Source organism: Lissotriton helveticus, chromosome 12, assembly GCF_964261635.1.
Source record: "Lissotriton helveticus chromosome 12, aLisHel1.1, whole genome shotgun sequence".
Taxonomy (NCBI): Eukaryota; Metazoa; Chordata; class Amphibia; order Caudata; family Salamandridae; genus Lissotriton; species Lissotriton helveticus.
Genome location: NC_136073.1, coordinates 599508204 through 599523609, shown reverse-complemented (window position 1 = coordinate 599523609; position 15406 = coordinate 599508204). Strand labels below are relative to the sequence as shown.

The following is a 15406-nucleotide window of genomic DNA, read 5'->3' as shown; positions in this document are numbered from 1 at the left end:
CAGCGCTTAAGATGTTGTATGAACCTGTAGGGCTCATTTTGTAACCTCCCTTGGCAGCACCACCGAGATTGGCAAATGACGCGATAATCCTTTAGTATGGTGAAGCACATAAATAAATGCGCACGGAAATAAGAAACATGGAAAAACATCAGAGAAAGATAGCAAATTAAAATAAAATGACATAAGCTTCAATAAAGTAAAGTAAACGTTTAGCTTCCAAAAGCAGTGGAGCAGCACTACGAGGAATCTAAAAGGGCATGAATGAAGAGGCCTGAGGGAGGGTTCCCTCATCCCCCGTGTGGGATTGCTTCCATAGTGTGTTAAGTTGATCTGTTTTAATTTCTTACACCATACGTATATCACTCCGGTGCTGCCTCACAGATTGACCCCAGTAGGCCTAAAAGTTGTTACCGGTGTCAGGCACAGGTGACGTCGTTCCTGCACCTTGCCTGGGAATCTGTAGTGAGGTAGATGGCCACGATCATTGGTGCTGAGATGGAGCTGTACCCGGTTGCTTGCCTGTTGGGCGCTATTAAAAAGCATAAAGGCAGAAGGATGGAATTAAAATGTATGCATTTGCTATCGTTGTTGGCAAAGAAGAGAGTCACATTTACCTGGAGGGAGCAGGGTTGGCCTAGTCTCGACATTTGGGAGAGGGATGTGTGTGAGTAGAGTGGCGGAGCAAGTACGCCGCCATAAAATGTAGACATGATGATAAAGTGGAAGATGATCTGCAGGTTTGGGGGGTGCTGTGACTAAATTTGTAGCATGGGGGAAACAAGACTTTTCTTCTGAGGACACAGTTAGGTTGCTCCTGTTACAGGTGCTGTGGTGTATTGAGACAATGTAGATGATTTATTTCTATTGGGTTTGATCTACAATAACTTATTACTACATGTCAAATGTTGTGGGATGGCTGTGAGTCTTGTATCATTTTCACTTGTGTTGCTGTTTTGCTCAACAGTAAACAATACTAAATGTCTTTAAATTAAAAACTCAGATATGTGACTGGTGGTGAATGTTTGACAATGTTCAGCATTCAGTCCATCATCTTTTTCTGTTGCAATATCCATGTGCAGCCAGTATGGATGAGTCTGCAGCTGCACTCATGACTTGAATACCATTGTTCTCTCATTTAGAACTTGTATAAAATCCTCCCTGTGAACTATTGATAAGTCATTAGCAATTTGCTGCACAAAGTTCCTCAACGATATTGAGAGCTGAACACACACTCCAAATACTTGAGTCTCACTCTTAATGTGTGAGACTGGAGGTCTGCGTTTCTCTCGTATGCCCAGGGTTGGAGTGGGATTAAAAATTGGCCCGGGCACGCTAAAAAAGTGGCCCTCATTTGCATATTGCCTTTCCGCAAAACACTACTTTGGCGACGTTTTTATAAAATAGAGGCATGCTTTCTTAACAAAAAACATTTCCTAGCTCAAATAGATGAAAAGTTATGGAAAATCTCGCTATTCATGTTACCGCTCACTGGAAAAACTCGTATTCAGCAAGGCAGCAGGCAGACTTTGTGCATGGCTGAAAGGGTTGGCAGTGCGTGCACCCGCCCTTTTTGTGCCGTAAATCACTGGGGCATGTGTCAATGTGTGCATGATTATACTCTTGTTTCAGGCACAAACCTAACCTTACACCCAGTTTTGCCAGTCACTGTCTGTGTTAGAACAGATTCACAATTGCTTTATTAACCTTCCTGCTTTCTCAAATTTGCTTGAAAATGCACCTTTTGCCCACTATTTTAATAGAATTTTCTTGGGGAGGAACCCCCCGAACCCCACCTGAGGTGGTTCGGCCTCGCGCACTCACATTACCGTGTCGCAAAGCTGTGCTTTAGACAGATGAGTGGATGGCAAATGAATGTGAAGTTTTCCCAAAGCAGATGATTAAACAGGTGTGATAATACGAGTGCGAATCAGAAGATGGATCTTTCATTTTCATTGGATGGAAAAGCATCACCCGATAGGCAGAAACATGTTGGCCCATATAGCGACAGTTATTTGTTTGACACTGTCTTTTGCGCTGTTCTCGTTTTTTAATTAGGGGATGTGCCTAGTTTTTCATTAAAGTTAGTGGTTAGTCATATCACCCTATTTTACTTCACCACTTTCGGTCAGTTGCACTGTGTTTTCACTATCTGTGTCTACCATCATTAACTGGTTAAGAATTGGTGGCTCATAGCCTACTGGGTACCTGATCCAGTATCAGCAACCTACTGTGTGGCAGAAGGTCTCGATGATCAAGGGACTTGCCAGGTCACCGTTTGGACTGCCAAATGATATGACTGATCACCTGGTCTTTTTGATGGTAATCTATGATGAGATGATCTGGATCATGTTGACCAGTTTCCTAATCAGCCCCTTGTTTTGTATTCCCAGTTTACTACACTTTTGCTCCTTTTTCCCTGTCCTTTAGAATATAGCCCATGGTGACTGAGGCACCAGCTGACATAGTATAATTACAAGTCAGTCGGCCCAAAAGATTTGGCCTATAGACCTCCTAGGTTATTTTTGTTGTTCATATTGTGTAGCTGGGGAAGTGAACCAGTAGTAGGTCTTTAAACTCTGTTTCCCTATGACCCTCCTCCCTCTGTATGTTGTGTTTGTCAGTATAGATGTCCATTGTATGAGCTATGGGTGGTTCAGGAGCTCTGGCTATACCTCCTCATTTTGGAACTGGTCAATACTGAAAATCAAGATACATGTGCTGTGATGCAAGTGCATTTTTGGTTACCAGAGTGGATATGTATTCTGAGGGACTGACTGATGTTTTGTAATTGGAATGACCAAAATAGAGTCAGGACAGAATTTCAGTGTGAGGGCACTGTTCAAGTCTTTGTGCTGGAATAACTGCATCTGAAAGCGAAAATTGGAAGTGCGCTGCAAGAGTTTTTTGGGTGACTCAATAGGTATATAATGTTGGCTGCCAAGCAATGCCAGTGCTAGACATAGAAGGCTTTTTTGATTTCCCAATAGCATAATTGTGGTGCATGACATGTTGGGATATAGATGAATGTGCTAATCTAAAAACAGGAATTAAGTTGGGCATGCATAATGAAATCTAGAAAGGTGCACTAGTACTTCACACATTTATATTTTGAAAGCACAAAGGCCATGCCTTTACATTCTCACAATCTTTTCAAATACATGAAAAAGCAAGGCTTTTTGTCCAGTACCACGCTAGCATTTCAGCAGCGCTCAAGCTCCTTGACAAACACACTTTACCCTGTAATTGCTTTAACACTTCTTTGTGGTTATCAAGATCTCACCAACTGCCACAGAGATGCTATGCTTAATCCTGATTGCTTCTAATAATTTTGCTGAGGGAAGGCAGCCTATGCAGTTGTTCCAACACGGTCCCATCAGATGACATACCATGGCTGGTTGCTCAACTATAGCAAGACTGCACTTCCAAATTTAAGCATCCTTCAACTCTGAGAACTTGCTTTGCCACATCAATTCAATTTCATAAAGCTTTATTCGGAGCATTTAAAAAACATGTCCATGAAAGCACATATAGTTACAGATACAGACAATTCATACATATTTCATTAATGAAAACACATAATATAAAAATAGACAGTTATTAATTACGAACAATTCATTATACAATACATATCTCCATAAAAAGAAACACATAATACAATATATCCAGAGGGGGAAGGAATAAATATGTAAAATGTACAGTGTACAAATATTTAAAAACACATGCTTTTCCTGGCGCTAATGGCTTTGAGCAAGAAAGAAGCAGTAAAAAAGCAGATGTCCGGGTGATTCAGGTTAAAAAGCAAACTCATAGCATCCGCGATATTTCTCACTCCAAATCTATTTAACAAAGGCTTCAGGTAGAATTTCCGTAACTCCCTATACAATTCGCATGTCAATAAAAAATGCTTGGTACTTTGTTCGGTTTTATTATCACATACACATGGGCCGATAGGGCGCTTTTTGATGTTAGGGCACGCAACCAGATAATGTACAACACCCATCCTCATTCTAGTTAGTACATACTGGTGCGAGCCTCTGGTTACATGTGACAAATATGGGCTAAAACCAATAAATTCATTCATGCTATTGTACAGTACACATGTGGTTAACTTAGAATCCTCTAGGATGTGCCTTTCATTGCAGTGATTTAAAAAGATTGTTTTCACATTAGATTTGGGGATGTCCGAGAGACTGTGAGGGTCCATCAGCACATTAATCCCAAATAATTTTTGTGAACATTCAATAACATATTTGAGCCTGGGGATCTTCAGGTGCTGGTCCAATAAAAGACAGTCCTTGATAATAGCTCTATTCAAGGAGGTACCATCACTGAGCCAGATAGAGCGCCACAGTAATAGGGGCCTTAACATAATCAAATCACTTAGGGCTTGAATCCCTGTTTCCTTATGAACCAAGGAGTTGGAGGTAGACTTAGGTAAACACAAGAGCTTTTTCAGGAAGAGATTCTCCTCTACCTGAAGGCTCTTAGCAGATGAAACACCCCAAACGCCTGCCCCATATAGGGCCGCAGAAAGACATTTAGCTTGATATATTTTTAACATGTCTTTAATACGTCTATTCCCCAGCTTCTTGGCGAACAAAAAGACCCCGTTGGAACTCCTAATCATCTTAGTTCTGACTACTTTATGTTCAGTGGCCCAGCTTCCATTATTGGAGAAGGTAATTCCCAAATAGCAAAAATGTTCGACTTTTTTAACCGGGTCACCATCAATTAAATAATGGGTATTGCCTTTAATTTTTGCTTTTCCCGACCTGCACTCCATTACATATGTCTTAGACTTGTTAATCACCAGTTTCCTACTCTTAATAAAAGATGAAAAACAGTCCATCAAACGTTGGAGACCCAAGGGTGTCCTGGACAGTAACACTGCGTCGTCCGCATAGAGTAATACAGGTATATTAAGATTATTAACTCTAGGGACATCCGCAGCAACTGCCTGCAGGACGGATTCGACCTCATTAATAAAGAGAGTAAAGAGTAGGGGTGCTAAAACGCACCCCTGTCTAATACCTCTTCCAATCCCGAACTTGGTCGTACATTCCCCATTGGGTCCATAACGGACACTGGTGCGGAGCTTTTCGTACAGGCGGGCTAAGAAATATATAATACCCTCAGGAGCTCCCATTTCCAATAATTTGGCCCATAATATTGTATGATCTACCAAATCAAAAGCGCTACTAAGGTCAGCGAAACATAAATAAAGAGACCCTTTTTTTGCCTTGGTATATTTCCCTACCAGTAGCTCTAAGTTCAGGCACTGTTCAATAGTACCGCGGCCTTTCCTAAAGCCAAACTGACAGTTACTTAAGATATCGTTGGTTTCTGCCCACTCCTCTAGTCTTACAAGGAGGACCCTACTCATGATTTTTACCGATGAGTCCAGTAAGGATATAGGTCGATAATTTTTAGCGTCCCCTCGGTCACCTTTTTTATAAATGGGGACGATTATTGACTCTTCCCAGGTAGACGGTATTTTACAACAAATAGCTGTGTTAAAGATTTTGGTAAGCAATGGACCCCAAATCTCTGGTGCAGTTTTATACACGTCTATGGGGACGCCATCCGGCCCCTGGGCCTTGCCTCCCTTACTGGTTCTTATGCTAGCCATGGTTTCTGCAATAGTAATATCTAAGGCTAAGATGGGCCAGCCTTCTCCATGGGGAACTATTTGGTTACTTGAGTCGAAGATGTTAGAAAAATGCTGGATCCACAGTTCCATACTCACATTGGATGTGAGTTCAGGGACCTTGTCGTCTTTTAGGAATGGGCTATTCACCGTGGACCAGAACAGGGTACAATTATTCGTGTCCGCAGCTTGGGTAAGGTTATCCCAGGCTTCCTGCTGTAATTCAGCTTTTCTATTTTTCAGGGTCATATTATATCCCTGTCTAAGTTGGCCCACCAAACTCTTATCTCTTGGTTTCGCTGCAAGAGCCTCTTTAAGATCATTCCGGGCAGTAGAGCAAGCATGATCAAACCAGCCCCTTTTACACCTGGCCTTAAACCCTGCCTCTTTGTGAAATTTCTTATTGATGCTTAAAATGATCCTATTAAAGTGGTCGATACTGTCGGGCGAGATATCATCCTGTTCTAAAATTGCCACAATCTCTGTTAGACAACTAGAAATAATGGAATCTGATGTTATGTCCGCTTTTTCCCCCTTCCACCTCAGTCTATATCCATTCTGTCTATGAGGTTCGATATTGGCAATGATACCCTGTTCACAGACATAATCATCTTTCCAGAAGGTTAATTCAGTGGACAAACAATTATGATCACTCAACATAATATCGATCACCTTGGGCATTGGACATAGCGGAGCAATGGTTGAAGACATACACATAAAATCAATACTGGTATTAGCGCCCCTTCCTTTAAAAGTAGGTATATTTTCGCCCATGTCGTTTTTAGCATTGTCCATAATTTCCATGTCATATTGAATCAGAAAATTGTTCAAGGTTTCCCCATAGGTGTGATGGGGAAAATGGACTTCAGCTTCCCCCAGTCGGTTATACACACCGCAAACCTTCTGGGCGGATAATGGGCACACACAAACGTTAAAATCCCCCACAAAAATAAATTCAAATACACCATTAAAATTCTTCATGAAATTGTTCAATGCCGCATCTAATTCGTTAATTGCAATATGTCTAGTGCTGTCGAAAATATTGTTATAAAAATTAATCAGTAGAATATTTCTGCCGGCTTCTTGTGTAAGCCATAGAATTTGTGAATGCGCCCCCACATTGACAAACTTTTTCACTGAGATGGGTAGTTTAACTGAAATTAGCACCATCAACCCTCCTTTAGCTCTACCATGGGTTGAGGGCAATGCTGGAAGCTCATAGGACACATACCCATCAATGCCTTTGAAATTTTTGCACCATGTTTCCTGTAGGCACAGAATGGTATATAAATGCACAAAATCCTTCCATCCTAACGCAACCTCCTTGGCTGCAATTCCGGCAATATTCCAGCTAGCAATGTAACAAGGTAACTTCCCTCTCTCTTGGCTAACATTTGGCAGTTCAACGCTAGATATGGACATGTTGTTCTCCATAATAAAAGGCTCTATGTTAGATATAAAATTTGAGACGTCACCCCCTGTCAGCATACAGTTCAAACGCACATCATTGCCCGTTATATCTATAGACAAAATTACATTTTCATTAAGGGTACTATTTCCTACATCCCTTAGTAGGTCGATCTCATGTCAATCGTTCTGATCTAGAAAACTCAGGCTCTGAAACCTATTCTGGGTTGGGACCTGGTAAACCATTCCATTATCGAACAAAGGGGAACTACCTGGTGGTGCAAATAAGTTGGGGGTATGCATTAAAGATGGAACATTCCCCCCTAACATAGGATTCCCCTTGTGCATTGGATGGGTAAATAGACCAGGAGGTGCAAATGAGTTGGGGGTATGCATTAAAGAAGGAACATTTCCCCCTAACATAGGATTCCCCATATGCATCGAAGGGGTAGATAGACTATTTTGTGGACCAAAGGAAGAGTTAGGCATCATTGGTCTATTTGCCATAGATGAATAGGTAACATTACTCGATACCCTCTCCTTACAATTAACATGGGGTTGCCTACTTAGATGGTTGTAAAAGTAGCCCAGTGGTCTAGCAACTACTTCTGTCTCCGACTGTGTAATTGCGGCCGCTCTAAGCAAGACGGTCGCAACATGTTGCGGATATTTAAAATTAATTATCACACAATCCCCCTCACAGACTGTTTTGGTATTACCTATCCAGTTGACTCTTCTGATAGAGATGATTTGATCGGAATAGCCAACTGGATAACCACAATGTAGGTTTAACCAAGAAATAGTTTTATTCCTCAAAGAATCAGCAGTCTCATGATCATTTGAGGGCTGGGAAAGGATTGGGACATTAGTTAATACCACAACGTAAGGTACACAGTCGGGTGGGAGATCAACTGGGCGTCTGCATATCCTAGTAGGTACCCCATTAGGTCCCCTTGTCGTATTGGGTGGGGCTGACACCACTGGTGCCGACACTTGCATGGGGGCTGATAGTATGGCACCCGACAATGTACTTGATACCCCAGTATTAGATTGTTTTAATGTTCTATCTGCCTCCTGAGTCGATGTGGATATTGGCTGCAGTGGTACTTTGGAGGGGTATTTCCTGGTAGTAATAGAGGGCGCACTAGTTGAAGCTTTAGGCTGCTCCTTATCTCTTGTGGGGGCAGTGGCTGAGCAAGTTGTCTTTTTAATATCGGCTAAAGACTTTTCTAGGTTATCAGCATGCTTATCTACCACACCCCTTAGCCTAGCTATTTCCTCCTGAAGATCTCCTATTTTATTTAACAGGGGCTCTACCACCATATTAAGTTTACTTAGAATATCACTCATTAGTAAATCAATTTGGTCAGGCTTGATGGAAACATATTTATCTTGGCTCGGAGTTCCTATGTCCTCAGTATACTCCAAATGTTTGGTGTCTTTTTTCTTTCTTGTGATAAGACTACCTCGCTTAGGGGCCGTTTTTCTACAGGCTCGCATAAATTTGGAAGCCCTACCAGATTGCTGAGGGGTTCCCCTAGCATTATCACATGAGTCATCTTCCCCCCTTATCGACGTATCTGGAACCATAGTTAGATCAACATTAGTACTATTATCAAACTCTGCTGGGACATTCATCTCATTAACAAAATTGTCTGAGTTGATATAGTTGGTTACATCTACAGATGAGTTCGATGGATGGTCTGCAATAGTACTTTTTCCCAGTGATTTCCTTCTATCACAGTTAATTCTGGAGACCACTTTCAATAGGTAATTATCCGGTAATGTACTTTGGACTGACATTTTCAGGGCTTGGTCTGAAGTCTTAATAAATATTACTTAAAAACAGGGGGACCAAATGAAGTTTCCACGATGTGTAGGTCAATTGTACTCACTGTTGGAGCCAAGGGGGGTGGCCCTGCCCGGCCTCCTCCGGCCACAGACGGCCCCGCCCTTGTCCCGGGCTTCTCCCGGACGCTCCCGCGCGCGACTCGCGGGGTCGATAGGGGGTGTCAGGCTTTATCTGGCGCCTCCGGGCGCTCTTTGCGCGTCACGGGCGCGCTGCAGGCACAGGGAGTGCTGGGGAGTGAAGTCCGGTAGCACTGGACGCCTCCCTCCGCCTCCCGGCGTGTTGTCGTCCCGCCGTTTCCCTCACGGCAATGCCCGTCGGCAAGAAGTTCAGGTGAGCTGCTTGGTGTTCCCCCACTAGGCTCCCGGGGGGTCAGGCTTTATCTGGCGCCTCCGGGCGCTCTTTGCGCGTCACGGGCGCGCTGCAGGCACAGGGAGTGCTGGGGAGTGAAGTCCGGTAGCACTGGACGCCTCCCTCCGCCTCCCGGCGTGTTGTCGTCCTGCCGTTTCCCTCACGGCAATGCCCGTCGGCAAGAAGTTCAGGTGAGCTGCTTGGTGTTCCCCCACTAGGCTCCCGGGGGGGTCAGGCTTTATCTGGCGCCTCCGGGCGCTCTTTGCGCGTCACGGGCGCGCTGCAGGCACAGGGAGTGCTGGGGAGTGAAGTCCGGTAGCACTGGACGCCTCCCTCCGCCTCCCAGCGTGTTGTCATCCCGCCGTTTCCCTCACGGCAATGCCCGTCGGCAAGAAGTTCAGGTGAGCTGCTTGGTGTTCCCCCACTAGGCTCCCGGGGGGTCAGGCTTTATCTGGCGCCTCCGGGCGCTCTTTGCGCGTCACGGGCGCGCTGCAGGCACAGGGAGTGCTGGGGAGTGAAGTCCGGTAGCACTGGACGCCTCCCTCCGCCTCCCGGCGTGTTGTCATCCCGCCGTTTCCCTCACGGCAATGCCCGTCGGCAAGAAGTTCAGGTGAGCTGCTTGGTGTTCCCCCACTAGGCTCCCGGGGGGTCAGGCTTTATCTGGCGCCTCCGGGCGCTCTTTGCGCGTCACGGGCGCGCTGCAGGCACAGGGAGTGCTGGGGAGTGAAGTCCGGTAGCACTGGACGCCTCCCGGCGTGTTGTCGTCCCGCCGTTTCCCTCACGGCAATGCCCGTCGGCAAGAAGTTCAGGTGAGCTGCTTGGTGTTCCCCCACTAAGCTCCCGGGGGGTCAGGCTTTATCTGGCGCCTCCGGGCGCTCTTTGCGCGTCACGGGCGCGCTGCAGGCACAGGGAGTGCTGGGGAGTGAAGTCCGGTAGCACTGGACGCCTCCCTCCGCCTCCCGGCGTGTTGTCGTCCCGCCGTTTCCCTCACGGCAATGCCCGTCGGCAAGAAGTTCAGGTGAGCTGCTTGGCTTTGCCACATATTTAATGTGGTTTAACAAAATGATGGAAACTATTCCAATGATAATGGATATCTGCATGTTAAACAGTCTTTTCTCACACTTTCTTCTACACCCATGCAAAGATGCAGCTACAGGCTTGCTGAAACACTAGATTAACAGCCTGTGTATACATTAATAACAAAAAAATTCCCACAAAGGCCACAGCGCACTCACACAATTCTATTAATTCAAAAGCTATATTCTTTCTAATGCTTAAGCGTTCCTTCACTCACTTCTAGGCATCGAAGTCATACAATTTTTACTAGACCTACAGGTCTAGTAACATGAATAATCTACTCGACCTAACTATAATGTACCTGACCTGTAAACTGGTCTCAAATTGTGTGATTCTAGGCAAAAATTTTATTTTACAGAGCCACCTTTTTCTTCACTATTACGTTTGACAGCACCTTCAAAATATGTGGGCTCAGCATTTCTACTGTATATAAAAAAGTCTTGATTGATTAAATAGACATTACGTTTGCTACATGTGTAATAAGAATCTAGCCAACATATAGGGTACAAATGATCCCTGACTTGCCTCTTAGTTCCCTAACAGCACTGCCATCAGGGCAAAAGTGTTTCTCAGTTCATGTTCAAAAACTCACTTTTAATAAATGTATTAATAAATCATGATGTGGTAGCGCTTCTGTTATTTACAGACAATAAATTGACCATTGAAATGTCCAAAAACTTCCCAATTAACATGGTTTTAGAGATAAAATGATATAGTGTATAAAAATAATCTGTGAAAATTGGGTTTCAGCAAACGTATTTATCATTTGCACATCAAGTAAAGTGTTCAGATTTATTTTCATTCCATTAAAATATTTGTTCAGCACACAGAACCCCCCAAAATGGGCTTTCATACCTACCGAAATATATTTTGAAATGCTGGTATACTTCACTTACTAGGCAGTTAATTGTTGTGTAGTTATGAAACAAAAAGGACAACACCCTACAGCCTTTCATTTCCCACTCTGGGCATCACTTCAGACAGTTCACTTTAAAAAATCCTGAAAGTTTGCATTCTGAGAAAGAAAAGTAATTGTAAGAAGATGTAAACTGACTTCTGACCTCTGTCTCAGAGACAGAGCAGATGTGATGAGATAAAAACAAGATTCAAAGTAATCTTTAAAGCTCCATCACTTTCTGAGTGATCAGAATACCTGTTTTTGTCAGATCGCCAGAATAGGCGAGTGGAGCCTAAATATAGCTGGAATGCTAAAATCCCGCTCGCCATGGCGAGTAGATATCTTGAGGTTTGAGTTCTTCTAGCTTCAAATTCAGGGTCTAGCAAAGCAACATAACACAATAAAAGTATGATTCTGGTCCTCACAAACAACAGCCATACACTACACATATAGATTATATGACATATACTAGTTCACAGGGCTGGAACACGAAACAAATCTACTGCAGGCACCCAAAAACTAGAGGCTAAAGGCTATCATAAGAGACTGGAGGACACTCCAGGGTTGGTATCTTAAAAGGTCCGCCACACAGAAACTGGCAACAAGGACAAATGTAACAGCAACTCTGTTCGCTTACTTAATATTCACAAACGCAGCACTGCATTTTAAAATAGCATGTGGGGTAAGGTATCTCCTGCAAACGCACTGCATTTTAAAACAGCACGCAGGGTTAAGGCATCTGCTACAGAGATCTGTGGGTGTCCATAGAGTTGTGTGGTCAAGAGGGGCGAGATAACTCTGGGGTTAAATGCAATTGCCGGTGAGATTAGTTGGCAGTCTAGCAGCAGCTTTGAGATAATAAAATCAAAGAGTGAATTTATATGCCTACTGCAAAGCATAGCATGCAAATCACAGATTTCTATGTTATGCAGACAGCTCAGTGGGTTACTTCCTCTTTTGTAGAAATTCGTTCTGGCACAAATTACAATCCTTTTAATATAGGATTATCGATTTATGAGCTGGCATCAATGACCTATAACAAAACAACGTTTTGATATTCCAACATTGCTTAAAAGGTTGCTTTGGGCTGTTAAAACTACTTGTTAGTAAGTACTTTATAAATGGCTGTCACTTACAGGATATGTATACCTACCATAAAAAACATAGAAAAATCAAAACCCTCCCTCAAATTCAGCTTATCTTGAGTGCTTAAGTATCAAGTTGACTGCGATTCTTGTTAAAGCTCCAGCTAGCCCATAGCCTGGGCGAAACTCAAATAAAAGAAGTGCTGATGACCCTTTAAACTGAGTAATGTTGGGCTCAGCTGGAACTGAAATGCAGGTAGATTTGAGGGATGTAAAGTACACAAAGTGCCTCAATGCTGAATACGCCCTGGTGTTGTCATCAAGACATGTCAGATGATTTCAATGGACCGGCCGATCATTTTCAAGGACAGCTGCTGGATCCCCTTTAATTTCCAGCACGGGAGGTCCATCCATGGCATTTCCACGTAGTGGCGTATTACCCAAATGCGCTGCCCGTCATTGGACTAAAGCCCTACCTAAAGTTGCAACTACGACAATGACCTTCGTAAGGTCAAGTTGTATCATACCAGTTAATTTCTAGCATGTGTCTGTGCAATACGGTACTAGAAGTTGTATATTTTTAACGAGAAAGCAGAACCGCAATTACTAAAATGCTAAGAAACAGAGATGACTGACACACGACATGACTTTTATGATCTGGTGCACCACTATATGACTAATAAGTACTATTGCACTGCGCATCGCCTGGACATCAGGAGGTTTCACGGTCCACAACAGACTCTCCCATACCACTTCTATCATCCCCATGTTGAATAAACAACCTAAACTCGGTCGATCACACAGTAAACTTTATTGCATAGCTTGCGTGATTAATCTAAGACCATATGGTTCAGGCAGTGCAGACTATGACAACGTCGCATAGTACCCCTGTGATCTCTCCCGTAACCCTCTGAAAATAATCGCATTAATGCCCTGCTCCTCCCCGTCGTTGTTACTTCAAATTACGCATACTCTCTCAAATACTACTAAAGTCACCTCAATAATAAAGCCGCCATCTTCCAACTCAAAGACAGGAAGTGATGTCAGCCAGACTTTTGACCTATAGCCAGAGGATTGTATGACGTGACGCAATTTTAATGCGCCACTCGTACGTTTTCAGGCGTTCATCTTAGAACAACATTAATTCTTACAGCGAAGTACAATATTTTTGTTTTGAAATAAATGTACTATTTAAGTGCTGCTATATAAAAAGCGAAATATAATTTAACTACGTATATTATTTTAGTATACTTCTCAATCAAGCTATATCTTTCACAAATACCCCCGTGGATGAAAATAGAGTATATTTTTGCTGCGCTACCTTCTATAACTGGAAAGACAATGAGCATTGCCATTTCACGTCAGCAGCGACTATTCCACTTATACGGTATATAGCTGACAAGGCAGCTGCGTGTGTACCAGTAAAGGACGGCCATTTTGGACAGGGTCTGAAGACAGGGTCGGAAGTGTTTGAAAAGGAATATTGTCTAACAGCTAGAATGCTAACATGTTGATTGAAATAATCCAAAAGAAGTCACGTCGTTTCCCATGAGGATGAATTTAACCACTACCGGATTTCGAAAAATCAAATGTTTACTCAACTCTGCTGCTTGCTGAAAATCAAACATTTAACCCCGCAGCACAAAGCACTATTCTCTGGACCACTCGTAGCCAGTATTCTAACATTGACGTAGAAGAGGCAGTTGCAGCAGAGGGGGCGCCAACCACTGAGCTTTCAGGCAGGATCTTAGACAACGTTTCAGTAGTTAATAGTTAGGGCTCCCGGTTTTATGGTATTTTTTTTTGCCATTTCCGTCTGTATTTATCAATATATATATATTTTTTTTTGTAAAATTCTTATTTGTGTTTGTTTTGAAGAACATAGAAAATAATACAAGCGACAGCCCCGTAGTGTTCCTCACACAGGGAGTAAAGAAGAGGCAAACAGCACATTGTAATCATCATATCAGGTGTGGCTGCCTCTTTGTAGTGTTCTCCATGTACTTGTGTTTGGTGCCCTTTTGTAACATGCACACACCACTTTGCCCTGGTAACACACGGTTTGCTACCTCTCACATGTTCTACCTTTGTTACCTGCACAAGTGCCACCTCTGCCTACGTAACGCTTTTTGTGCATGAGTGTCTAGCACCTTTTGCAGTATTATACCTCAAATGATACTTTGTTTTCTCTTGTAACCGCACACTTGTCACTTTTTCCTCTTGTGCACTTTTCACTACCTCATGTATTTTTGGTTGCTCATAATTTTTACTACCTCATGTATTTTGTTTGCTCACAATTGTCACTTTACCTTATGTAACATAACGTTTGCAATCTTTTAATGTGTAATGTTTCTCATTATGTTTCATTTCTGTTCCTATTGTGAAGCGCTCTGACGCCTTCGGGTAAAGTCCGCGCTATATAAAAATGCATAAAAAATGCATAAATAAGGTACCACAGTGCAATTGGAAAGATCAGTCTCTGATGTCAATCAAAGTCCATCCCTCCTCCGAAGCCCGGAGGGGTAGGGGTTCTGCCAAGTAGGGGTACCGAAGCAAGGCGATTGATACAGTGCAGAAGAAGTTTGAAGCCTCCAGATGCCTTGAGGGCGTCGCAACAGTGAACAGAACTACCATACCCCTCCCCACCCCCCTCCCTACCTACCCCCCAGGTGGTGGTGACTCTTGTACACATGCATCCCTTCATTCATACGGCCATGGTTATATCTGGAAGAGGTGGAGTGTGCGTAGTGAGGACGGCCAAACTGCTGATAATAGCCCCCGTGAGAGAAAGCGGACCAGGGGACCCCATCGAAACATGAAGTTTTTGAAGGCTCCTAGGAAGATGTCCGCTACTCGTTCCACACTCAATAGTCTCCACAGTCTCGCGTGCCACAAGGATATCGCCGGGGCCTCTGGCTTCTTCCAGGCTGCCGCCAGGGTGAGTTTGGCAGCGCCAAGGCAAAGCCACAAGATTTGTTTGTCAGGTCTGGTTTGATGTTCGAGAGCTGGGTCCCGGAGACCCAGCAGGACGTGGGCTATGGAATCAGCCACCGGATATCCGAGAATGTCTTTGATGTGGGACAGAATCTCTT

The 15406-nt window shown here is 43.6% G+C and overlaps 1 protein-coding gene across 2 annotated transcripts in view; it reads right to left on the bottom strand.

Annotated features, from left to right (window-relative positions):
• The window catches only part of SDHC (succinate dehydrogenase complex subunit C), a 125296-nt gene extending 111536 nt beyond the window's left edge, over window positions 1–13760 (bottom strand). Inside the window, exon 1 of one of the 2 annotated variants that reach the window (XM_078670912.1) lies at window positions 13636–13760. Coding sequence is in view for 1 of the 2 variants with exons in the window: in XM_078670911.1 (XP_078527037.1) it covers window positions 13311–13330 (20 nt within the window). In the remaining variant the exon portion in view is untranslated. Of the gene's footprint in view, window positions 1–13310; window positions 13387–13635 lie in introns of those variants that run through there. The other variant, XM_078670911.1, reaches the window with a different exon arrangement.
• Window positions 13761–15406: the final 1646 nt, after the last annotated feature.